Source organism: Periophthalmus magnuspinnatus, chromosome 1, assembly GCF_009829125.3.
Source record: "Periophthalmus magnuspinnatus isolate fPerMag1 chromosome 1, fPerMag1.2.pri, whole genome shotgun sequence".
Taxonomy (NCBI): Eukaryota; Metazoa; Chordata; class Actinopteri; order Gobiiformes; family Gobiidae; genus Periophthalmus; species Periophthalmus magnuspinnatus.
In genome coordinates, this window is record NC_047126.1 from 28,243,404 (window position 1) to 28,271,221 (window position 27,818).

General features: G+C 37.6%; 1 protein-coding gene across 5 annotated transcripts in view; it reads right to left on the minus strand.

The window, feature by feature from the left end:
• The window catches only part of inpp4b (inositol polyphosphate-4-phosphatase type II B), a 244,664-nt gene that overhangs the window by 78,148 nt on the left and 138,698 nt on the right, over positions 1–27,818 (minus strand). For all 5 annotated transcript variants that reach the window (XM_055221563.1, XM_033968695.2, XM_055221551.1 and 2 more), the window contains 2 exons: positions 23,606–23,753; positions 9,762–9,892 (listed from right to left, as the gene is read on the minus strand). In XM_055221563.1, coding sequence (XP_055077538.1) covers positions 9,762–9,892; positions 23,606–23,753 — 279 coding nt within the window. The remainder of the gene's footprint in view (positions 1–9,761; positions 9,893–23,605; positions 23,754–27,818) is intronic.

The following is a 27,818-nucleotide window of genomic DNA, read 5'->3' on the forward strand; positions in this document are numbered from 1 at the left end:
TTAAAGAAATAAACTCAACGTCAACAAAAGACGAATGTGGATGCAATTTGGTATTTATAACCTTTCCTAGAAATTACACGATTACACAAACATACGTATTCAATGCTGGAGGTGAGATAAAACCATCAACCTATGAAAAAAACAATGTAGTATTAAATTAAGTGTTACGCTAAGGTACAATGGTAAAACTTTTGACTAAACAAATTGATGTACTACCACTGCAACAAGTTAAAATTTTCATACTTTTACTCTTTGATTACTTAGTTTTAAAGAGGCTCAACTTTTTTCTATGTGCTTGCCTCCATAGGGATGTATTTACTTTGCTTAGAACGTTGACGGACATTGAACTTGTCGATCTCCGCGGAGACAAGCAGGTGGTGCCTCCAGGACAGATCTGTGGAGCGATGACTCCGCTCACTGTCTGAATGCATGTTTGTCAAGGATTTCTTAAACAATAAAAACACTATTACTTAAACAAATGCAAAAAAGATTAGTTTAATGTCCTACTGTGGAACATTCCCAAGCAATGACATCTCCATGGAGAGAAAGACTCCCACCTGAAAAGTTACACAGTGCACCTTTAAGGCACACCAAGCAAGTGGTAGTAGTTACTTTATTTGTTTTGTCTGTTCAAAAAGTGCAACCAGACAGTGATGACATGTTTTTATATTAACTCACACCAGCTTCTTGTGGGAATATGAGCTTGTGTTTGTCATTTCTTTTAAAGATGTTAAGAGTGTGTATGACTCTAAACACACACTTGGTTGTTGCTAAAGTTAAGTTGTAACAACACACTTTTACGACACCAGTTGTTGCCTGACCTTGTATTGATCATATTGTTTGACATAAACCTTACATCTGTTGTCAAATACCAGTGTATAAAAACTCTAACTGAGACTCAGCCCCTCTTTCATTGCATGTGGAAAGAGTATTCCATTTGTGTATTCTGTGGCCTTCAACGCTCTTCTTTTACAGCAACCACAAACTGGTGATTTCATATAGTATATAGACGTTCTGTTTTCTGTGTCGCTGAAGGTTAACTCCTCGTTAATAATGTATGGGTAAAACAGTCAGAACACCAGGCCAAAACATCAGGACATAGTACACAGCCCCCATTAATGTGTTTGTTTGTCTTTGTATTTTTCTTATTCTGCTACCTGCAGCTCGCCCCACCTCCCATTTCTGCATTTGACTCACATGCATAAGCAGACTACTGGGATTTCGATTTAAGCGAGGTAGGACAGAAAAGCAAAGTACAAAGTCACCTGATCTCCTGGGGATGTATTCAGTAAAGTTGAACTATGGCCAAAATATCCTTTTCAATGTCACATAGAACAGTCCAGAAGACACATTCAAAATACCAGAGTTTTGTTTATTAATGACAGGCAAAGTTCTAGTTCTTCATAGATCTTGAAGCCAATTTTAGAATGTACTTTGATCTCATCATGATTACGGCATTTTAAATACTTCCAGCTATCCAGCTCTCACACCCATCAAACTGCAAGATTAATTGAAATCAAACAGAATGGGTGCAATAAGCATAATGTAAAGGCGGCATCTTTGAAGTACCATCGTTTCCTTTGCAAGCAACAAAATATCCTGTCTTAATCTGCATAGAAACAGCAAACTCTGCAGTTTAGATCTGTTCAAACATGTTCTGAAATGTTTGCATTGGTTTGTCTTTTCATTTCAGTTTTCCTGGCAATTCAAAATGAATCCTATTGAAACACAAACAGTAAATCTGATTGCAAGATATTTTCCCCAAATTGTTCAGCCCTACCAAACAATATGACAAGAAAGTAGTTTTACATATATACATTACCAGACACACTATGTATTATTAATGGAAAGATAGATCTAAAGATACTTTCATGAGCTAAATGAAAAGAATATATGCCCTGGAACTACAAATCCCAGATCTACACTCAAAAACTTCCCTTAACAGTCTCATTCCCATCACAAGAATTTGAATAATTTGGACAATGAGTAGAAGACCAGAACTGCATGCTTACAAATTCCTTCCAACCTGTAAGCCATGAGCAGAATATGCAGATTTATCTTAAGTAGTTACAAGTATATATACATTTTAAACCGATATTATGCATCATTTGTATTGTTGGCCTTTAAGAAAAACCAATTAAACTCAGAAATAAGGAACAATGTCTGGCAGAGATGCTTAAAAAAACAAGTCTGAAGATGATTTATGGACATAAAAACTGTGCAGGCTCTCTATTTATGACTTCACAATCCTGGGAAATCTCAAACGGAATGTTGTGTGAAGTAGCGAGGCAAAGGGCTTTCTCAGAGGATTACTGAAACTAGCGTGTATGAAGTGAAACACAACTCCAGGTATGCTTTTAATGAGGGACGAATGTTCTAACATGCTTCAAAAAAGTAAATTGTGCATAATATGTTCTTTAATAAATTCCAGTGGTGCATGCAAACTTTATTTTCAGTCGTATAATTATCGGCAGGGCCTTGTCATGTCACTGCCCACCACCGCCGCAATCACCCGGCAACCCACGCCCTCCCACCTCCTCCATATTAGCTCTCCTGTCAGCTTCGACTTAAACACATTTGCTATCAGTAATTAATCTGCAGCGCTTGCACATACGGCTTGGTCTGTGAAGTTTAAGCAGGGTCTGGGATTACGCCTCCTCCTCTCTCCGCATTGCACCCCAACGACCACATGGGGGACCTAGCAGGAGCCGTAATGACCAACAGCACATAATCCATTTCTCTTTATTTTTTCCCCCGCTTTCTCTCTCTCCTTCTCTCTCTCTCTCTCTCTCACAGCTCGGCCGGAGAAGAGGCTTAGCTACCATTATGTCTTATCAGCGGGCCAACGCAGAAAGGCAACACTGACAAATATCTCATTATAGGGATTAGGCTAAAATGAATCAGTTATCATGCAGTGCTTTTGTCCGCACTAAACTATGCATGGGGAGAGATTATACAGCAGCATCGGAAGTGACTGGGCAGTCTATTAGCAGATAATGTCCTCATTGTTCCTCGGGCTGAGACTGGTCATCTGATGGGTTCAGCCCGTGCGGCAATATTGGAATTTCTATGTTGCGTAATATGGATGTAAAAATAACCGAAATATCACCAAAAGTGTGGAAAGTCAATAATATCCTGGACCATCACAATATATGGAACTACAAGTCTCTTCGCTTAAATTCATTGTTTTGGTGCCGCAATGGCTAAAAAAAATAGAGGGGACTACATAAACAATTATCCTTTGATTCAGTGCTGATTACATGAAGAAATAACTGTATAAAGAACTTTAAATCTTAATTTTCATTTTAAAAGGAAAAAAGAAGAAGAAAGTTTTAAAGTGCATGAGAGAAGTGTTTGATGACGCATTCCACTGAAATGTAGTAAAAACCCCTATACCCATTATTTTTTCCATTTATATACAATTTTGCAGATATATTGTACAAGTAGCTCTTGAAATCAAGTACTGACTGCATGTTATAAGCATTTTCTTTTCCGAGAATCAATTTTCGTAAGCATTAATGTGCCGGAAACTCTGTTCTAGCCACTCAAAGCTGTGAAAAGCTTTTATAAACTCTTTGCTGTAAATAATTACAATTCTCACAATGCAAGGGTAGCAAGGACTAACTTTAGACCACTGCTAACCATTTAAAATGATAATTGTGTTTTTCACGTTTCATATTTAAATAGCCCCATGCCTCCACTTTGAGATGTAGTTTGAATTTACATGAGAGCACAACTGGTTGCGGAGTTACGGTACTGGAAAGTCCTTAACCGTGCTTTATCGACGACGACAGTATCCGACGCTATAGGGTTAACAAATTAAAATGCAAGAAGACGCCTTTTCTTTATTTAAAAGGAAAGAAAAGTTTGCTTCTATCATTTATAGCTAGAGTTAATGCAACATCATAACATTTTGTCTACAGTGGAAATAGTTTAAAACTGAACTGGGGGCAAGTAAAATGCTGTGAATGTGTTGTTAAACTTTCAACATTCAGAGATTTTGTCTGCTATGTGGTTATCAATATGTAATTACTGGGCAAATCTTCATAAAACCAAAATTGGCACCAATATCAATGTCTTGTCCGCTTGCACAAATAAATAATGATACAAAATTGGTTAAGGACAGTGGCTAGCTACTGGGATAAATGAGTATATGGACTGCACCAAAAGACTGCTCTTTGACAACTGCACAAATATCTTCAGAAATCATAGTCCTCCTCAATAACATTTGAAAGTTTTGGGTTTTTTTGTTTGTTGTTTTTTCATTATAAATCTAATGCTCAAGAACTCTTTCCAAAGTTTGCTCTCCACCCCCAGTTGCAGACAAAACAAACATTTTTCATCATCCAAAAAGACGCCCAAATTACTGTTCTATTGTTGTCTGTCAAACCTACTGTCAAATACACTTCTGGGTTCTTCATTGTCCCAGATTTTTCAAACGAAGAATGCTATGATTTTCTATATTTACACGGCGTACAAAGAGTTTTGTTTTGTGATGAAGCTAATATACTGTGATGTACAGTTGAAACCAGAAGTTTACATATGCGATATAAAAAGACATATTGGTTTTTTTTTTCTTCTCACTGACAGGAAATCAGACTAAAGCTTTCCTGTTTTAGGTCAATTAGGATTACCAAAATTATTTCTATTTGCTAAAAAACAGAATAATGTGAGAAGAATTTTTTAAGACAAATTTTCATTACTTTCTTCAAAATCAGAAGTTTACATAAATTTCATTAGTATCCAATATCATTCCTTTTAAGCTGTATGACTTGGGTCAAATGTTTTGGATTTCTTTCCAGAAGCTTCTCACAATAGTTGGCAGGAATTTTGACCCATTCCTCCAGACAGAACTGGTGTAACTGAGCCAGGTTTGTAGGCCACCTTGCTCGCACATGCCTTTTCAGGTCTGCCCATACATTTTCAATGGGACTGAGATCAGGGCTTTGTGATGGCCACTCCAAAACACTGACTTTGTTACCCTTAAGCCACTTTGTAACCATTTGGAAGACTCACTTGCGCCAAAGCTTTAACTTCCTGACTGACGTCTTGAGGTGTTGTTTCAGTATTTCCACATAATGTTCTTTCCTTATGATGCCATCTATTTTGTGAAGTGCACCTGTCCCTCCTGCAGCAAAACAACCCCACAACATGATGCTGCCACTCCTGTATTTCACAGTTGGGATGGTGTTGTCAGGCTTGCAAGCTTCCCCCTTTTTATGGCCAAACAGTTCAATTTTTGTTTCGTCAGACCACAGGACACGTCTCTAAAAAGTCTTTGTCCCTGTGTGCATTTCCAATCTGTAATCTGGCTTTTTTATATTTCTTTTGGAGTAATGGCTTCTTCAACCCATGTCGGTACAGTACTAGTTTCACTGTGGATAATGACACACTCTTACCAGCTTCAGCAGCATCTTCACAAGGTCTTTTGCTTTTGTTCTTGGGTTGATATACACATTTTGGACCAAGGCACGTTCATGTCTGGGACACAGAACCTGTCTCCTTCCTGAGTGGTATAACGGTTGGACATTTCCATGGTGTTTATACTTGAGTATAATTGTTTGAACAGATAAACGTGGCACCTTCAGGCATCTGGAAATTGCACCCAAGGATGAACCAGACTTGTGCAAGTGCACAATTCTCTTCCTGAGATCTTGGCTGATTTATAATGACTGTCCCATGATGTTTCAGGTGTGCCTTCAAATACATCCACAGGTGTGTCTTTAAATAACTCAAATGTTGTCAATAAACCTATCAGAGGTTTCCACAGACAGGACATCATCATCTGAGTTTTCCCATATTGTTTAAAGGCATAGTAATCTTACTGTATGTAAACTTCTGACTTTGAAGAAAGTAAAGAAAAATTGTCTAAAAAAATCCTTCTCTCAATATTCTGGCATTTAGCAAATAGAAATATTTTTTGTAATCCTAAATGACGTAAAATAGTAAAAGTTTAGTCTAATTTCAAGTCAGACAGTAATTTAAAAAAAGGCGTATGTGTCTTTTTTAATAATGTATGTAAACTTCTGGTTTCAAATGTATATAGGCCCACATAAAATTGATTTATTCCGTATATGCATAATTAATGCTTAATTTGATCATGCATTTCTTTACATTTGTTATGACATATTGAGTATTGAATTATGTGTATTTTTTCTTTTAAAGTATATACAAAACATGTAACAGAATGGGTAGCAATTTATTTTGAAGGAAAAACTTTTCCCAGCCACAAATGCATTCTTAACCATTGGTGCGGATGAAAAGTCTGTTGCTATGGAGACGCTTTGACAGAAGATGCAGATAAATGAAACAACCTTTCACTAAGCTTCCCATTGACACAAATTGCAGAGAATCCATCCTGCAATTGCAAGCACTGGGGTCTTTCAGGACTTAACCAATTGAACGTGAGGTGGTTGTGATTGGGCACATTGGGACAAGACACTTTGACTTTCACATAACTTCATCATTGTAGTACTGCACTTGCAACTGCTCTAGAGTGATACTCAGCTACACGCTGTCAAAAGTGTAGAAAATTAGATACTAATCTGTACTAAAAGTAACATTCACAAGACAGAAATGAATCTTTCCTGAATAGATTAGAATAATCTTGAGCTGCATCAGAACAAGTATAAGACATATAGACTAGTACACGCCCATGGACCACTGTGGATCCTACCTGTATGACAGCAGGATTACACAGATATAAGGCCACATAGAATGTACTGTTATTTACTGCTGAAAATCCCATTCTATTTTTTAAACAAACAGTGTGGTATCAAAATCAGTATTGAAAACTGAGGCAATTCCTTAGTATTGAAATCAAGTTTTAAAGTTTAGTATTGTGACTAAAGACATTTTATTTAAACATCTAAAGCTAAAATATGCAAAATGGGTGCCCATAACTCGCTTGTATTGTTTTGTTGTTGTTTGAGATATTCACATGTTGTCAACCATTTTGTAACTATTTTTTTGAAAAGTGCTACACAAATTTAATTTATCTTTATTTATACAGGGAGAGCCCAATACGAGTACAAGAGTACCTGTTAAAATACAGAACAAATAACTACATAGGTCCATTTAAAACATTAAAAACAGGTGTGATTATAAATGTTTATCACCAGATTATTAAACTGCATCAGTTCTACTGCAGCTAGTTTTTAGACGTAGACAATCATGAGATCTTGTATTGAAAGTTCTTGTATCAAGGTTTAACAAACAAGTGAAGTGAGATATTCAGGCAGTCTCGTCGTAGTCCATATAAATACATTTTATGCAGTGTTGTTCTTTTCTAACAGATAGCAATGGCCAACCTACTTTTTCATAGCGTGGACAGTGATGGGTTTTAAATTCATCACCTGTTATGAAATGAGTGAAAGCATTTGTCTAAAGGTTTCAAAGTAGAGGCTAAAGTCTGCGTGTTTATTATACCTCCATAATCTAGTACAGAAAAGTTGCTTTAATAAATTACTTTCTGTAATTCAATGGGATACAAGGTTTGTTTCTATAATAAAATTATAATTTAGATTTTTCACCAAGCCAAAACCAAAGACATTTATTGGTAGTGACTCTTTCAATCAATGCACCATTTAGTGTATAAAGATTTCTAGCTTGCACATCACTTACATGTTTTCAGAAAAAAAAAAATCATATGCTTAGTTTTATTTGAATGCAATTGTAATTTAAGATTTTTGAGTGAATTTTGGATTTCATTAAAATCTTGTTGCAGTTTTATAATTGCCTGATCAGCAGAGGGAGCACTTGGAGACAAAACAGCATCATCTGCAGATAAATGTATGAGGCTTTTTCTTAAATTGCAATTGAGCCTTGAGGCACTCCTTTGCTTAAAGTTAAAATATTTGGTTTAAACTCCTTGGCTACTACTTCCTGGGTTCAGTCTGAGAGATAATTTTGGAACCAATCACATGTGGCAGTGTCAAATCCAATCTGCTTCAGGCGCTTCAAGAGGATTTTATGATCCACTGAATCAAAAGCTTTAGTTAAATCAATAAACAGAGCTACACAATCTTGTTTATCATCAAGGGCTGTGAAAATGTCATTTAAAACTTTTGTAGTTGCAGTGACAGTACTATGACCTTTTCTGAAACCCCATTGATAAGATTTAAAAATGGAGCATTTATAAATTGTTACACGATTTGCAATTAACTTTTCTAAAACATTTGCAAGACAATATAATTTAGATATTGGTAATTTAGATATTATTTACATTTTTAATTGTCCCATCTTTATGTAAAGGCAAAATATGTGAATGAAATGGTCTCATTGAATTGAATGTAGTAGTCTCATACACACGGGGACAAAATTGTTGGTACCCCTTGGTTAATGAAAGAAAAACTCACAATGGTCATAGAAATAACTGACAAAAGTAATAATAAATAAAAATTCTATGAAATGTAACCAATGAAAGTCAGACATTGCTTTTCAACCATGCTTCAACAGAATTATTAAAAAATAAAAAATAAACTCATGAAACAGGCCTGGACAAAAATGATGGTGACTTTAACTTTATCTTTAATCACTGCAATGAAACGATGTAACTGCACCTCTCAGCAGGTATTTTGGCCCACTCCTTATGTGCAAACTGCTCCAGTTGTCTCAGGTTTGAAGGTGCCTTTTCCAGACGGCATGTTTCAGCTCCTTCCAAAGATGCTCAATAGGATTTAGGTCAGGGCTCATAGAAGGACACTTTGGAATAGTCCAATATTTTCCTCTTAGCCTTTTGGGTCATTGTCCTGTTGCAAGACCCATGACTTGCGACTGAGACCAAGCTTTCTGACACTGGCAGCACATTTCTCTGTAGAATCCCTTGATAGTCTTGAGATTTCATTGTACCCTGCACAGATTCAAGACCCTGTGCCAGATGCAGCAAAGCCGCAGAACATAACAGAGCTCAAACAACGACAGATGGTGCGATCTGACACTGATGTGCCTTGAGCTTGAAGTTCACCTTAATCTCTTTAGAAGTTTTTCTGGGCTCTTTTCTGACCATTCGTATTATCCATCTCTGTGATTTGTCATCAATTTTCCTCCTCTGGCCACGTCCAGGGAGGTTGGCTACAGTCCCATGGATTTTAAATTTCAGAATAATATGTGCAACTGTAGTCAGAAGAACATCCAGCTGCTTGGAGATGGTCTTACAGTCTTTACCTTTAACATACTTGTCTATAATTTTTATTCTAATCTCCTGAGACAACTCTTTCCTTCCTCTGGTCCATGTTGAGTGTGGGACACACCATGTCACCAAACAGCACAGTGACGACCTGTAGCCCTGTATATAGGCCCACTGACTGATACAAGATTGTAGACACCTGTGATGATAATTAGTGGACACACCTTGGATTAACATGTCCCTTTGGTCACATTATTTTCAGTCTTTTCTAGGGGTACCATCATTTTTGTCCAGGCCTGTTTCATGAGTTTATTTTTTTTAATAATTCTGTTGAAGCATGGTTGAAAAGCAATGTCTAACTTTCACTGGTTAAATTTCAGAGAATTTTTATTTATTATTACTTTTGTCAGATTCAAGTTATTTCTTGTGAGTTTTTCTTTCATTAATCAAAGGGTACCAACAATTCTGTCCACGTGTGTAAATAAGATGCTTTTGGGGGGAGGTGTGGTGTAGAAGGGAATGAGAGCCAGGACCTTCGCAGTGGCATGCACCCTGCAGTCTCAAGGCGTGGCAAGGGCCTTTTATCCCAGAGTATGGCTTTAATTATATTATATTGTATTATTATTATTATTACCCGTAATCTTGTCCATCTCTGTGAGCGTCTCCTGATATGAGCTGATGATGCCTCCGTAGCGGTTCATCACTTCTTTCCTCAGGTTGTCCCAGTGAGGAGAGAGTTCCCCCAGCTCCTTCAGATCCTGTACCCTGCATCACAACAAACAAACATGGATGCTCATAAATCACACTTTTACCTGTGCAATCTGACATACAGTACATGTCCCATTGTTCTGACAGAGCGTGCCCTATATACTGCTGAATCAATACTGAGCTCACTTTTGTATGACTCAATATGATTTATCATCTTATGCTATAAGTGAAAAACCCTATTCAGATTTTGAGACTAGTAATTGAAGTCTGAACACCACTTGAGGAGATAAGGATTTAAAGTGGACATATTATGCATTACTTGTACTATGCTCTTGAGTACTTTTGCTTTAGTATTTCATGCTTTAAAACTTAAGCAATTCCTATGTATAAAAACACAAATTATTTTGAATCAGCTGTGCTCCCTCTGGTTGGAATTGGGATTACAGCGTCATCTATTGGCAGCAGTCGGAAATAAACCATTGGAAAAAAAAACAAAAAAAACCCTAGCCATTTAGCAACGTGACCAGCATGCAAATACAATCATACAGTTGTAACAAATGCAAAGCGGCAGAAATGCTCAGAACAAGTTTGGCAATGATTTATGGATTTAAAAAACGGTGCATGAGAACTTCAAAGATGAAGCAGAGTGATTTCTGAAAGCTCAGAGAAGACAACCCTGTAAAAACGATTACATAAGCATAAATGAAGCAAAATACAACTATATGTAGGTCTTTGATGAGGGAACAGTGTTAAAGCATGATTAAATACATCTAAATCTGGATTAACTCTGCATTGGATTAACCTTGAACTTGGGAAATTAATTATACATAAACCAAGAAAAATACAGACCTGACGTGGACAAACCTCAAACCTACAAATTCAAGAAAAACACTATAGCTGTCTGTCAAGACCAAATGCTTTGAAAATACTTTACAGGACTAGGAGAAACACAGTGACTTTGTGTCAATTATAATGTCTTAAGGGTAATGGTCTGGCCTCAGTCTGACTCATCAGGCAAACTACAGCTATAGGAAATAATATAAATGAAATAATACAACTACAAGACTCTTGCACACATGGCATTATACTCCTTTCAGAGTTAAATACACCTATGCGGTTGTGAGATTTCAAACTTTACCAAATTACAATTGATATTTTGCAGTGACATCATACTGGAGGTGTTCTACATGTATCTCTAGGGTGGAATGTTCAGCAGTTACCATGAAGACACAATGCACACATTAGCAAAGGGTGTACAAAAGCTTTTAGACTGTCTGAAAACTCAAGAAAAAATTTAAAATGGATTTAAACAACACATTTTACGGAGCCTGTGATGAAGTGTTGATCATCTTGTTTAGGTGTTTGATGACTAACAAAAAAGATGAGACTAACTGAAAAAACCTAAAGCTCGGGTTAACGTCTAACTAAGCGAAACGTCTTCACTCCTACAACGATTTGCCCAGTTGACAGATTTAAACTTCGTCTTTTGCTCTGGATCAGACCTGGACGACTGAGGGATTACACAGACTTGAGTAACAGAGCTAGAGTAACAGATACAGTTAGTATCACACTCCAGGGAATGTTGATGACATCAGCTGCAAAGTATCAATACAAACTAACACAAGAAAACTGCCTTGTACTCAATTCCCAAAGAAAAAACCCTAACCCACTTCCCCAACTGTTTTAGAACCCCAGTTTTGGCTCGTGTCTGTTTTCGGACACTTATTTTGGCTCACAACTTGCAGCCACTCATACTTGGTTGAAATTATCACCACTTTTCAGATTACGGAGTATAAATATCACCCCATAGCAGAGACACAAAGGCCTTCCGAAGTGGCCTGTGCGCTGTCAGATAAAAATATTTGTGATCCTCTGGGCCAAGAACTGCTGCCCACTTATCCATTTGGCCGTATCATTTATTATTCCCATGCAACTCTCATTCTTGCGTCACTGCTTGTAGTGACCAGCCATATGCTTTGACTGGTGGCGATATCGGCAGTGGCAGAGACCCAAGTCTTAAGAATTCAGTCCTTCTTCCTTTCCATAATGGCATAGGAGGAATGTGTGATGACCTTTGAGGAGAAATAAAACTGTGGCCTAATGCAATATGACATCAGGAAGCGTGCCAAGTTTAATATGTGATGCTATGTTGAGTTTGCAGAGAGCTATATTTGGAATGAGGTCAGATGTTGGCCAAGTGTGAGTCATCATGGTCAAAGGGGCTGCAAAATATAGGACTGATTGTCTCATGTAAGATGTAATGGATTTGTTATATGTAATAAATTATGGTTAGTTCCAATTTACAGCATAATTCTGTTTATAGTGTGTACTTTTTTAAAGGTGATTTGGTGTCTGGCACATGCTTGTTTCAGTGGAGATGTTATTCCTTTGCCTCAAATGTTCCACACTATAGCATTCACTTACTTGCTTCAAAAATATGTAATTTAAGCTAAAATTCTTTTTTGTTGTATCCAGTGCCTTGTTGTTAAACAAAAAGAAATCCAGTTACTGTTGCAACATCCAGAATGATATCTCTGTGTGTGAATCATAGAGGACCAGTGATCTCCTTCATAAACAAAATACTCAAATTCTCTCACCTCAGATCAGTGTTTCGCTCAGTGATTCTGCAGACTCAATACGTTTTGCAGTCCCCTGTAATATTTTTTTTCTTTCTTTTTTCCTCGTGAGCAACTGTATTTGTTTTGATATGAATGGACCACGTGTGCCCCTGATTGATAATCCACCTGTCAATCAAGCCCATATGAACTGATGAGCAGATAAAGTATTGAAGAAGTGTGTATTCTGGATCCCAGGCAAGCAACATGGAATAAGCTTTTATAATGTTTTATTTTTTCTAGTCTCTGTTTGAGTTTACGTGAACCCAACTGTGATGTATTAATGTTATTGCACACAGGCACCCGTAGTAACTATGGTGTCATTATGCAAGTACATCAGGTGAGCGGGAGTTGTTATACAGCATGTCTGTTCCTGACTAAAAGCAGACTACCATTAAAGCTTGTCCTCAAAACACAAAACCTCTTCTTTTGTCCATTATTTCTGTTGTGTAAAAGGCAGCAGGGCCAATCATTCAGGAAGCTGCACACCAACACCCATTGAGAGCTAAAATTGCAGTGATATTACCGCCATTAGAGGTTGGAGTAGTACAATATGGCATTCAACATATTGCAAATATATAGTTCAAATGCATTGCTTTATGATAACAAGCCCAATCATGGGTAATTATACTTCATGCATATTGTATAGAGTGGGGCTTCAAATGAAAGTGCTGTATTTACAAATGCTTATTGCTTGGACGCATTGTGAAGAGCAGACATAATTGCCAGAATGCATAATGTAGTAGTTAGTTTGAACAAAAACAAAACAACAAAGCCCCATGGGGTGATAGCCTCTGCTGCCTTCCGGTTCCTCCAGGTAAAGTTATATTTAGAGCACTTTGAAGTAAGAAACAAGAACAACTCCAAAGGCTTACTGACTGTAGGCCTTTGCAGAAAGAACTCCAGAGAACAATGGAGACGACGGAAGGGCTAAACTAAACACACATTTTAACACAGTGCTCAAGTTTTTATTTGATGATTTCAAAGGCGAAAAAGAAGCTCTATCTTCACCTTACTTTATTTCAGTTAATGCAAAACAAGAGCTAAATAGTAATAATAATCATGTAGTGTTGTGACACAACTTGAGACACCTGAAACATTTAGCCTTATGTTCACAATTTCAGCCTATACAGACTAAAAATGCATCCAACCTCATCAGCTACAATTTGAATCACAACTGATTTACATATTTTCTAATATACTTGTCTAACCAGACACACTGCTGGATTACCCACTTATCCTGTTAATGGCATCTGTTATTGGTGTTTGATAAATGTTAATTAAAATTGAACCACACACATTTTCTGGTGGAGAATCTGCCATGTGCCATCCCCATGGAGATATGATTGCTTTGCCTTTAATGTTCAACACTAAATGCGTCAATCTTAATCTTAAATACAGGTGTTTTTGTGCTCAAAAGTACCATGCACGCGACAGACACTCCAGACAGAAAAGTTACATAATGCATTATGATGTCATATGGTAATACAGGAAGTACTTCACTGTGTTTTTAAACTTATGTGAATCAAACGGAACACAACTCCAGGTATGTTTTTCATGAGGTAACTGCATTGTAACATGTCTTAAAGATCACAAGAATCAAATTTGTACAGTATAAGCCCTTTAATATTCATAGATTTTCTTACTGGTTAGTCTCTTGCAGCTCAGATATACAGAGGAGCAGACGTACAGTCTCCAGAATCTTTTGTTTTCTAATTTAAGTGGAGTGTTGCCCGGCCAAATACCACAAGGGAATATCTGGCACAAATATCCACAGAAGCATAAACGTACCCAGCCCATTATTAATGACTCCCAGATGACGTCTTGCACAGAAAGATGTCTCCACAGCTGGTGGGCAAATAACTTCATAGAGCATCCGAACGAGTGTCTAGAGATAAGCCTAATCAGCAAATACTACCGCGCGCAAACAGATGGCGTGTATTATAAATTTAAACATAAACTAAATTCTTCCATGTGTTCTTCTAGCGCACTCTGCAGGCTTACACTGGGTATTGATACTGTGCAGCTTATGTCATCAACATTCCCCGGGGTGTGATAACTATGGGCACTGCTCTGTCTGAAGCTCTGTAAAGACTTTAATCTGACCTTTATTTTAACACAAACTAACCATAAAGAACTGATTTAGCTGGAACTACAACAAGTGAGATGATGATATTTGCTGGTAAACTAGTCTCGAATACATGAAATTACAATGACAAGCTAGCTACCATTAGCCAACAGGTTTTCAGTTAATTACTGTCACCTTTTTGTTGAAAATCAAACTCCTAAAAGGACCATGAATGGATGTATTGATCACAGGCTCCTGGAAATAAGTTATTTAAATCAATTTAGTATTTTTCTTGAGTTTTCAGCCCATCTTAAAATGTTTTTGACAGTGTTTGCTAATGTGTCTACATGGAGAACACAACATGTCCTTGACATTCTGATTGAGTGGCACTGAGGAAGACCTATGGGCAGCACAATAGACAAAATGTGTTTATTTGCTTGTTATTGCCGAATTTTTGTCTGTTGAGCTACTGTTTTGCTAATATTTTGCAGAGCTGTAGACTTATATATTTGTTATTAAACTGTAGCAGCTCTTTGGCATTTTACATGTGTTTTGACCTTTTACAGAAGAAAATTTCATTACAGATCTATGTCTCACTGACAGCAGGTGAATATGGACCAGTGGATTCACTCTGCCACTGCATCAAACAGATCAGTGTGTGGATGCAAACAACTTTCTCCAGATAAACTCAGACAAGACTCAAGTAAGAGTCTTTGGCCCACAGAAACAGAGCAAGTGTCAGCAGTCACCTCCAGTCTCTCTCTCTAAAACCTTCAAATCAGGCTAGAAATCTAGGGGTAATAATGGACTTGAACTTTAACAGCCACATCAAATCAATAACATCTGCAACATTTTACCATCTAAAATTGCAAAAATCAAAGGTTTACTGTCAAAATCAGACTTGGAGAGACTTACCCAAGCATTTATCTCCAGTAGGTTAGACTACTGTAACGGCCTGCTCACTGGCCTCTCTAAACGAGCGTTAAAACACTGCTGCTCGGGTCCTGACTACAACCAGGAAGTACTTCACACATGTGTCCTGTGCTCAGGTCTCTGCACTGGCTCCTGTGGCTCAGATAATAGACTTTAAAGCAGCTCTGCATACGACTGAAAGGTTTTTATTCTGCACTCTTCTCTTTTAATGTTAATTTTATGCTGATTATTTATGTTTTGATTAGTTGTATTATGATTTTAATATATTTCTTATTTCTGTAAAGCACTTTGAATTACTTTGTATTTGAATTGTGCTGTACAAATAAACTTGCCTTGCTTTCTCACCACTGACACATGTCCTTCTCAGTAATAAAGCTGGTATACACCGTCTGTTGCGATTTGGCTTTTTAAAAAAACATGTTATATTATGTAAAAAGCATGTATGGAGTAAAATGAATGCCTAAGTTAGATGTCTGATGCCCTCTGGTGGCAATAGTGGGGATTTAACCCTTTTGATAAGGCAAAAAGAAGCATAGCTAAAAACAAACAACCTTTCATACAATAAAAACAATTCTGACAAACTTGGTCCTGACTCTTATTACCTCTTTCAATACTGACTCAAAATGGATTTGCCATGTTCCTGGACTGACTTTGAAACAGAGTCATTTTAGAAGAGATTCACACTTTGTAAAAGATTCACTAAACTGAATAAATTGAATAAATAAGAGATCATAGAAAACAGTTTTGTAGTTCTGAACAAGGCTGCAGCTGGAAGCAAAGCGCCCCACGGTTCTCTGCAGGTGGCTCTGACAGATACGCATATGGTTTACACACAGTCAGGCTTCAGTACATTATAAATCTGTTATTGTGCCAATGTAAAACACCTAAATGAATATGTGTTTAATTACTGCAATCAGTTCTGCACACTAACTATGTGTCACAGCACCTTTGTAGACTTAATGGGTGACGTTACGGTGTATGTTTTTTGTCTGAGGAACATTTTATCATGCATCTAATTATAAAGCATTTTTATCCTCCGCAAACCAGGAAGTAGTGCTGATTCGCTGTTAGCTTGTAAAGTTTTAAAAGTATTTATAAGCTGATGCTAGCAATGCATTAGGGCAGTGAGGAAAGAATCTAGACGGCTGCACATTGTTTCCCTTGCAAGAGTAAGAGTTAATGGTAAATAGTAAAAGAAAAATTCTAATCTGTCAACCTACAGACACTCAGAGACAGAAACCAATTTACGCAAAGGACAAAACCTCGAGGACAAAACCCCGAGCCAAAAACAAATGTGGTCTACTCCATTCAGTGTAGTGAAGAGTGCAGTGAACATTACATTGCAGAAACAAAACAGCCACTCCCTAAGAGGATGTACCAACACCGTCCTGAGAGCTCCTCTGGACCCCAGTCTGCAGTACATCTCCATCTCAAAGCCACTAACCATTCCTTTGAAGATAGTGAAGTTCAGATCTCAGCCAGAGAAATGAAATGGTTTGAAAGGGAAGTTAAAGAAGCGATTTTTGTGAGGAAAGACAATCCATCTTGGGAACAGGAATAGGGGGCTTATACATCATTTATCTCCTATTTATAACTCCATCCTCAGACCTATATCCAAACAAGGAAAACAATAGGGCTAGCCGGTATGCTAATAGGTGTGAGAGCACCCATTAAGAGCCTAAATGATTATGCTTAATGTGACTCAGTGTGTTAGTTTGAGTGTATTTAGTTCCTCCCTTCAGATACATATAAGGCAGTGTTCACCAGCAATCGGACCAGAACTGAAGAAGTGGGGATGAGCAGGGAAACGTCTTCACTCCAACTAATTTTTGACAGATTTGAATTTTCTTTTACTATGGATCAGGGGTCGGCAACCTTTAACACCCAAAGAACCATTTGGACTCGGTTTCCACGGAAAAGAAAACACTGGGAGCTGCAAAAACTTTTTGACATTTAAAATGAAGATAACACCGTATATATTGTTTTTTTTACCTTTACACTTTGTACAAAAGACTATAGTATTTGCAAAATATCTGCATAAATATTTATTTTACCTGGTTAATGGGACTTCTGCTCCTGAACCTCTGTGCTGCGAAGTCACTTTCATCTTTACGCAGGACTGTAAGCTGTCGTCTGTGAAGCGTGAGCGGTGTTTGTTTTTAACATAATTCAAGGTGGAGAATAGCTGCTCACATACGTATGTGGATCGACCGGACTCCAAATGCATATTTCTCGATAAATGCACCACATTTTGGCAGGTTTGCCAGCTTCCGCGAGTGTGGTGCTTATTTTGAGCGACAAAAAATAATAAAACATAATTTTATTTTTATATGTGAAGATCACAATAATCTTCCAATTTAGGACTATAAAACAAATAAAGTACACTTCAATTAAATAGTTATAATTTATTTTCCCAAGCTATGCAGAGTCACAGTATGAGGATGAAAGAGCCGCATGCGGCTCCAGAGCCGTGGGTTGCGACCTCTACTATGGATCATATTTGGACGCCTGAGGGATTACACAGACAGTTACTGCTAAACTACACTTATATACTTACTGTAATAAATCATGTTTTTCTTGAAAATTGATCAGCACTATCAGATATGAGTTTTTTGTTTGAACAGGGTAGTGACAATAATATTGCCCTTTGCCTCAGTCGATATTTATGAGTGTCAAATAATTGCACTCTATCAAAGATTTGAGGAATTGCCAGCGTGCGTTTCATGAGGTGACGTCGCCCTTGAACTTGTCATCCTCCTTTGAGTAAAACTTGTGCCAAACTTAAAGAGCTTCTGTCACAGCCATTTTGAGATATTGCTTTTATGAGAACGGGGCTGACAGAATTCCTTGCACCAAATAGCCATCTCTGTGGCCTATGTCAAGGAATAAAACCAGCGCTTTATGGATGTTAATGGAATCTTGACAAGGATATCAAGACAGCGTTGTATTGAGGATTGCACATTTCTCAGCGGGTGACATCCGACTAAAGCTGCTCCTATTGGTTTCAATCAAATGCATTGTTTCCAGCATTGCCACTTAAACCTTAAGTACCCCTTAACATCACAGCGGCCTTTTAACCCAATCAAAGGCCAATGTTCTCTGATTTTTTTCTTGTCTAAAAACTGAAATACAGGGTCATTACATCCTTTCATCCATTGCAATCACTCACAATAATATATAGGCTCTTCAACGATTCTATTAGGGTCTAATAGTGTCAGAGTGGTAACATCTCCAGAGGGTTTTGTGTCAGGAAGTCCACAGCTGAGGTCAGTCCTGATGATCCCTATGTAAATAAAGATAATGAAAGGCATTATGGGCATGCAGCAGTGCTTGCCAAATGAGGGTGATAAGACACAGAGGCACGGCGGCACAGACATAGGCTATCCACTTCTTAATCACAGCCCCATTGTCTGGAAGGAACATAACCAGGAAATGAAGGCCAACTATAGGCGAGGGTGTTAAGCTACTGTTGGGATGCATTAAAACTTGCTAACTATTATTATATTTGCCAAGATTTACAACGGCTATGAATGGTGCAGTAGGTTTATTCAAACATTAAGGGAGAGATTGCTTTGGCTGTACCTCAGTGTGGTGTCCAAAAACAATAAAATCTCTATGGAGACAAGCGGGAGGTGGGCCTTAACAGAAAAGCAAGACAGTGCACCTTTCATCTGCATATAACTAATTTACATGATTGTATTTTTAGTAATATAGTGTATATTATTTACTCTAGTAATTTGAAGAAAATGTCTTGCATATTAATTTATATTATTTTGGTTTTGGTTTGAGTCTCTTTCGATCCATATGGTCCATGAAATGCAGAAGGATCTACATTACACAATGCATTTATTACATGTGGAGTATAAACATATAAAAGACCTGGTCCACAGAGTCCCGGGATTAGAAGTGACTGGGAGCGATGACTAAGGATTACGAGCGGTGAGGAGCTGTCATGTGGCCACCTTTATTTCATGGTGTGTTATAGTTCAGCCTGTTCAATTTAATCACACAGACCTTTGTGTGCAGGTCAATAAAAGCTGCGTGAGAAGACTGAGAAGGAAAAGCACTCCTACAATATGTGAACTGTCAACAATGGGATAGATTAACTTGACCTACAAAAACAAATGGAAAAAAATGCTGTATTATTTGAGAATGTGAATGTAACAACTAACATGACATATTATGTAAATATAGAAGTTTCACTGAACACTAAGTTTGTTTTTCTATCCTAAAACATACAGCCTAAGTACTTTTACTAATTGACAAAGGTAATTATGGGCCAGTCTTTTCACCTGCCAGAAATGCTAACATGTATGCAGGTAAAGATGAAAATATTTAGCCTGTTCCAGTAAGTATAAAAATATTTTGTGTGTAAGTATGGTCCGCTGATGAGGTGGCAAGCATTTAGAGGGAGCTTTTTGAGCATTTTTGAGGACAGACACAGATCAGTGGTGATCCAAAACAAATACAATCTGATTATTGGGAGCCTGTTTGAACTGCCTCTGCTGCTGCTTATCTCAAATAAGATTAAATAACAGAAAGTTCAATAAGTGGAAAGATTTCGTTTTTTTCTAAGGTCTGTGTGTCTACCCTTTTTATTTACTAAAAAAACAACAACAGAGTAGTAATTAGATTACTTATAGAAGGAGTAATTAGTAGTCAGTAATCTGTTTATTCTTTTCAAAGTAATATGACCAATGTTAAACCTGCTACAAAACATTTACTGTTATTATTTGTCCATTAATATCAAGGTCAAAGTTTCAATACTTTGTGCTTATAAGTTATCATCGAGATTTTTTCAACCATCAGTCTAAGCTCAGACATGGGTTTTTGGCATGTAAAAGGAGCTACTTTTCAACTGCCAAGCAAGTACACTGAGGCTGTGTAAACTAGGTCTTTGAAAGAGCTCTTCACTGTTGCAAACGTACCATCTGATTCTCAAAGAGCCACCCACCAGCCGGCTCCGCACTCCCAACTCAAGCTCTAACAGAATCATTTAATGCACAAGTGACAGAATTGGCCACGCAGAGAGGCAGCACGCAGACAGACATTTAAAAGGGATTATAAAAAAGGAGGTGCTTAAGAGACTGTGCTGCCCATGCCTGTTAATAAACAAACATGGCAGAGGGGTAGTCACCGTCGCCCGCTGAGTGCTCGAGGGCTGCGCCACACTGATAAGACGCTTAATATATCTTCTGTAATTTCTCTCTAAATTTGGTCCCAATAATCAGTTTGTTGGGGAGTATTTAGGTAGAAGGTGAAGGTATATTCAAATAGAAGAAGGGATATAGAGACATGAAACGGTAGGTGAATAAAATATTAGTTTAGATTGATGTTAAGGACGCAGCACATGTCAAAAAAGTTGGGGAAGTGGAAAATAAAGCCCGTAAAATTATTCAACATAGCTAAAAACATGAGGTAATTTATCCTAAACAGTAGTTGCAGTTGCAGATGGACACATAGATGTGTACATGTACACATCAGGAACTTAAAGCTGCCGCATGTAACTTTTTAGAGAAATAAAATAGAAGCATGTTTTGGTTGTGTTATTACATTGATAAAAACTAAAACTACTATCAAAACTAGATACTTTCAGAATAGATTTAAAATGATAAGAGTTTTTATAAGAGCGCATGTAAATCTTGTGTGGTGTTTTAATTACATTTTAATAACAGTGTTGTTAATTATTGTGGAAACAGAAACTAAATCAGTAAAAAAGTATTGAGTTTTCTCCTTAGTATCAAAATTGAGTCTGAAATGTTTATATTGTAACAACATTATTGCATGTAGTTATCCAGTTTTAAGTGATGAAAAGGCTTTTTCTGACTCGATGGTCCATGTCCCAATTTTATGAGGATACATTTCTATTATGTGAAGAAATATTACCTCAATATAGTTTCAACATTGTGACCAAAAAGTAATTTACTCTCCATTCTCTCCTTATTTACATTTTACACAACTTCCAAAATGGGTTTGAACAAAATCCTCTATCCACTAGCGAACATTGCAAGGACCATTATCTGTCAAATTATGCTGCTATTTTTGTATAGTGCCATAAAGATGAATTTTGTTGTTGTTGCTGTGTGCGAATGTGTCTGAATGCATATGAGAGGTGTTGCCTGGGACGACAGGCCAGTTGAGGGATGATGTGTCTTGACAAACAGTGGTGCAGCCGGAGGGAGGTACACTGTGATCTACTTATGGAGCACGCTCACACTGTAGAAACATCATCTGCCTCTGTCCTTGTCTTAACCTGGCCTCATTCTCTCACTACATTAGCTGCACTCAACTTGAAGATGGGCTGGGGTTTCTAGTAATGGTGAAACGTTTCATTCACATTTGAAACTTTGATGATGTTATAATTACATATGGAGGACTGGGACCTATATCCAAACTTATGGTCCAGAAATGTTGGACTTTAGTCACGTTATTGGGGTTGAATAATGGCCCCACTTTCTACTATAAAGAGATAATTTCACCTTAGTTCCTTTATGTTGACAGAGATGACATTGAACTATTTGCTATTTGGTATAGACAACTAGTACAGAATATTATAATATCTTAGTCTATTGTGAGCTTTTAGCCATGATATAATGTTACCGCATCAAAAACAAACCTGAAGTTGTGTTTTGTTTCATTCACACATGTTTGACTAACCCTTTATTATTAGTCTACATCTCCAAAGCTCAAAATGCTCTGTTCCACCTTGTGATTTCATGAAGTGGTAGTTTCAAGTTAACAACTACCTTTTACCATTTGTCTCTCATCCATTGCACACTGGTCTTGCTCCCTTCATCTGGAACTAGCACACGAAGGACAGAGCAACCTGACAAACCCATCCGGACCGGAGTGTGCTGCGCTGCGCCAGAACCCGCACATGCAGATGGCACCATAAGACCAAAACCCCCCGGCCCGTCCAGACCAGAGGGACAGCGCGCTATGGTGAGTGCTTCAGTGTCTTTTCCACTGTTGGCTGCTGCTGTTACCCAAACTCAGTGCTTCCGCTCCGGGCCGGTGTGCAGCGAGTTGTGTCCAAAGTTGCGTGCTGCTGTTTTATATTTAAAGCAGTGAGCTCATGGTGATAACTTGGGATGTGTTTTAAAGTTTAAAAAGTGTAGCCTCAACAATAGTTAACTTACAAACACGCTTATGATTGCCAAGCTTCAAAAATTAAACCGCATTTTTGGCCCAACTGATTCTAAAATCAAAAATATTAAGGGACATTTCATGAAGTTAAAAGTTGTTTTCCTGTGCAGTCTGGCATTTGTTTGACATGTGTTTATGTGGCACACCTCCTCCAGACCTGCTGTATGATTTGTGTGCCCTCACGTCCATTTAGTTTTGGTTGTACACTAAATATACACACCGAATTCACTGTACAGAAGTTTCATAAATGAGGGTCAATAGATCACCATGCTACTTTTTATTGTTGCTTTTTGTGCAGAGTCACCCCCCCGTCAGAGCACTATCACATCACAATCAGCATACATCCTGCTAATGAAACTACTGCACATCACATCGGGTTTGTGATGTTGTTGTGTACAGTTTTGTATCGTGTTGGAGCATGGATGATGTGGATTGAGCACTGGAAAGAATCTTATAGCTAATCATAAGGAGGGTTCGAATAAGGCCCAGGAGACATTGATTTTTGATGAGGGAACAACAGTATAACGTGGTAGAAAGCTCCAAAAAATACATTTTACCTAATACCCCATCTTAAAGTGAACACATATGTAGGTTATGCCCCTTTGCCAGTTCTGGTTGTAGGTAAAAATAAAAATGGGAAAAATTGGGGTACAAGCTCTGCCTCAATTATCACACAAACTATTGTCTGAACAGGTTTAGGTGTCGGTTTAGTTGAGCCAAAAGTGATCTAAAATAACTATGTAACTTTTTTAATGTGATTGTATTAAAAACATGCATTCTTAATATGTTACGCCATACTGTGGAATATTATAAGATACTACTACTACTACTACTAATAATAATAATAATAATAATAATGATAATAATAATAACATGGTGAGAAGCTCTTCAAAGTTTTGCATAATATGTCCTCTTTAATTAATGATTAATTAATTTGACTATAACTTGTTGATTTCAGTTAAATTGACTTCTTTCACAGAGTATATTTATGCAATGCAGCTGACTCACCGGGCCATGTCTTCCTGAATGTAGAGACTGATGAGCTGTTTGGGGATGCTCAGCGACAAAGTGCACTCCTCCATTTGTTCCCGGACGAGCATCCACTTGCTGTCTGTGGTCTGAAATCTGTACACCTTACATACCGGGTTCTTGAACACTAAAACAAGACAGACAAAAAGAAGAGAAAGAGGTTTATTGAACGCACTAAAGAAATAATTCATCACTTTCAAATACAGTTCAGGAAAGAGGAAGATCAGAATCAACCAGCCGACCACCTCAAGGACACGTCAGAGCCAAACTGTTTAGAGGTCCCTTGAAATATGAAGCGCAAATGAAATTCTATAATCAATAACTGTGTCTGCCATAGATAAGCTGGTCCTCGTCTTCCTCTGGGGCTTTTTCAATGTTTTGCTTATGTAAGAGTACGATTTTCCTTTTTACCTCTATTAACAGGCTAACACACATTTGTTAACCTGTTAGCAAGATAACAGCAACAGTTACACTTACACTAACAGACAAAAGTTTGGACACGCAATCTCATTCAATTTCCTACTTTCTACATATTATATGCAAATGGAAAACATTAATTATATGGTCCAAGATATATGGAATTATGTAGTGAAGAAAAAAGTTAAATAACTACATTTTATTTTATATTTTATATTAAAAGCCTAAAAGTATCCACCCTTTGGTTTGTGGACAGCGCTGCAAAGCCTTGGCCTTCTCGCACTGAGCTTTTCAATGAAGTCTTTTGAAATGGTTTTGACTTCACAGCTGTTCCTTTTCAGGGTCAAGAAATGACAAAAGTGCAAACCAGGGTTCAAGGAGTGGCTATTTTAGATTTTTGAGAATTTTTTTTAAACAACTTTTTAGTTATTTAGAATTTTTATATTTTGTTTACTACATTCCATATAGGTGTTCATTCATAGTTTTGATTTATTCATTGACAATTTACAATGGAAATAACCATGGAAAAAAAGAAGAAAAATCTATGTAAAGTGCGTCCAAACTTTTGACTGGTAGTGTATGTACTTAATTGTTTGCCTGAATGTCCAGAATGTCCAGAATATTCAGAATACCAGTTTGTATTTATATCAGAGGGACATCAGTCTGGTCACCACTCCCTGCGTCGCACCTTGAGCCAGGATCGAAAACACCCGTGCACTCACTGGTCATCTATCATTTTGAACCAAATTTCTCTCATCTCAGACTGTTATGAAATGTGAAATGTTTTTCAGTTCTTTTTTCTTTGTGAACAGCCATATTTGTTTTGATACTAACAAGCCACACATGTCCACGTTTGGCTAATCCACCTGTCAATCACTCCCCTCTGAGCTCGGGGAGATTCAACAGCGACCAGACTCACATCATGTATTGGAGAAGGGGGTATTTTGGATCCCGGGCAAATGCAATGTCCCAATTGAAAAACTATTAATTTAAAAAAGTAATAGGTTTTTGTAGCAGCGTAAGAAAGGTGCAAACTCTAGCTACAAAGGCAAAAAAAGGAAAATAAATAAATAAAACTTCATAGCACTCTCTGTGAAGGGAAAGTTGGTTTACACATCTTGACATGTCCAGTTACAGTACATTTTAGATTTTTACTATTGTAGACAGAACCGGGGCCTTGGAAAACTCCAAATGCTTTTAGGCCTTTTAATTCAGCTCTTCTTCACAAGTGCACAGGTAAGGAAAAATCAAAGGCCAGGCATTCACCAAATCTTTCCAAAAAGCTGTGGTACTTTATGAAAAATTCCTCTTTTAAGTGTATCAGAATTATTGCTTCAAAGTCAACCCCATCTGGTTCATTCAGCCCAACTCCACTAAGAGCAGCAATTGAATAAAACTTTATAATATGTGTAAAACTCTTATCTGCATGCTGATATAACAGGACAAAATATAATACAAAAATCTGAAACGCCTAAACCTGAAAAGTGTTTACTGCTCCTTTTTTGGTTGGCTGTGCAGAATTTAAGTCAGTCAGCCGGTCTGAGAGAGACTGGGTGAGAAGTGACAGTGTGACCATTGAAACATGCACATAGCTGCTAAAAACGTTTCTGCCTCGATTCAAAAGTGAGTCAAATGTTTTATTATTTCCGCTTCGACTGGTCAAGAAAAAAAAAGCGTCTCCTCACACGAGCCCATACGGCGCATCGGGGCTGTCCATGTTCAAAGACATCTGCTGAGGTGTCCAGACCATTAATCTTGTAGGTGCCACGTCATTTGACCTTAAATGATGCCCTTCGAACGTGGGAGGGTTGGAGCATGCTAGAGGCTATGAAACTGTCAATGCGTCGTAACGGTGTCCGCCGGCAACTGTGGTCCGAAATGCAGAGCAAAGGTTGGGTTAGAAAATGGTCGACTAGGTAGATGGGAAAACACAAATATGTACACGTGTTTATTGATGTTTCAGGCTACGGTTTATAGGTGCCATTTTGAGTACTTTTCACTTTTAAAAATTGGATTGATATTTTGTTTTTAATTGTTGGTTAAATGGTTACAATTTTATATAGAGCTTTTCCACCTTCAAAGCACTTTACATCAAGGAAGCACTCACCCATTCACACACACATTCATACAACAGTGTACGCAGAACTCTGGGGGCGAGGTGGGTTAAGTGTCTTGCCCAAGGACACTACGAAGTATTCATCTGTGGGAGCTGGAATCGCACCGCCAACCTGTGAGTCAGCGGATATGACCGGTCTGCCAATGATGTTTACGTCGAAAGCGGGAGAGTTGCTATTGCTAATTGATAATAAATAAGCAGAGGTGGATAGAACTCAGTTACAATTAATCAGTTAAATTGATTTGAGTAATTTTTAAAGAAATTGTACTTTTAAAAGCACTTTTCTAGCAGCATACTTTTACTCCTACTCGAGTAATGTTTTTTATCAAACAGTAAACAATAACCATAACAGTAAAGTAAAATTTGGGTTACTTTTCCCACTCGAAGTAAGTGTATGATTGCCAAAACTTGATGCAGACAATATGAAATGATTTGAACATTTGCGTTCCTTGCAGCGCTGCTTTAGAAATTATTTAGTTTGTCTAATTTTTATGTCTGTGCTTTGAAAATATCAGATTTTTTTTTTCCGTTATTTAATGTTTTGTCCTTCAAATTACAATAACTTCAAATTATAAATCAGATATCACCTCCGACAAGTTCCACTTACTTTTCACAATTTCTTTTTAATCTTACTTGAGTAAATTCTTGGACCACAACTTTGTACACTGGTCGCTCATTTATCGCGGGGGTTACGTTCTAAAAATAACCCGCAATAGAAATCAGCAAAGTATCAGCTTTATTTTTACAGTTATTCTATATGTTTTGCAGCTGTAAAACCCCTCACCACACACTTTATACACTTTTCTCACATTTCTCTCTAAACTCTCTCAAACTTCAAACCTTCGTCGGTGCCTTTGTCGGTGCAGAACGTTTCATCGACATTGTGGGTTTTTTCGGGGAGGAAACTTGCAAACATACAGCACTTCAGAGTCACACTGCGATCGAACGTTTATGTAAATTTGTCTGAACACATTCTGTACTGTACAGGAGACACGGAGAGGACTGATGGACAATGGTCTACAGTCCCTCAGCCAATCAGGACGCAGAACACAATCCACGCTCATACGAAATACAAAAAAGCATGTAAAAGTGCACACAAAAAAATCCACGTAACAGCGAGAATGCGAAAGGTGAACCGTGTTATAGTGAGGGACAACTGTACTTCTACTTGAGCGATATTATTTTGAAGTAACAATACTCGGCACGGTGAAACACACTTAATAATTAGTATCGATAAAGAGTCTTATATATGTCATGATGGTAAAATAGAGTAATTATCATGACATTATGTGAGCCTGCAGAATATGATAAAGGCTCCAGTAATATTGTGTCTTGATATACTGCATAAGACTAAGACATTACTCATGGTTGGTCATAAATATAGCTAGAGAAGAATTGTGAAAAAGCTGTTTCAGATTTTCTATGTGTAGAAAAACTCCAGCTAAATTTTAAGGGAATTATTGACATTGAATTTACATGAGGCTGCGGTAAAAGTCTAACTCCACATCTTTCTCTGCCTTGGCCAAGACTGTGAGCTCTTAAGATAAAGCCACTGCGACAGGCACATTCTCAAAAAGACTTAACGTGACGCCTTCCAATTTAATTTCATCTAATATTCAAAATTTCAAGTCTGGTGAACTCATTACACGGAAAATGATA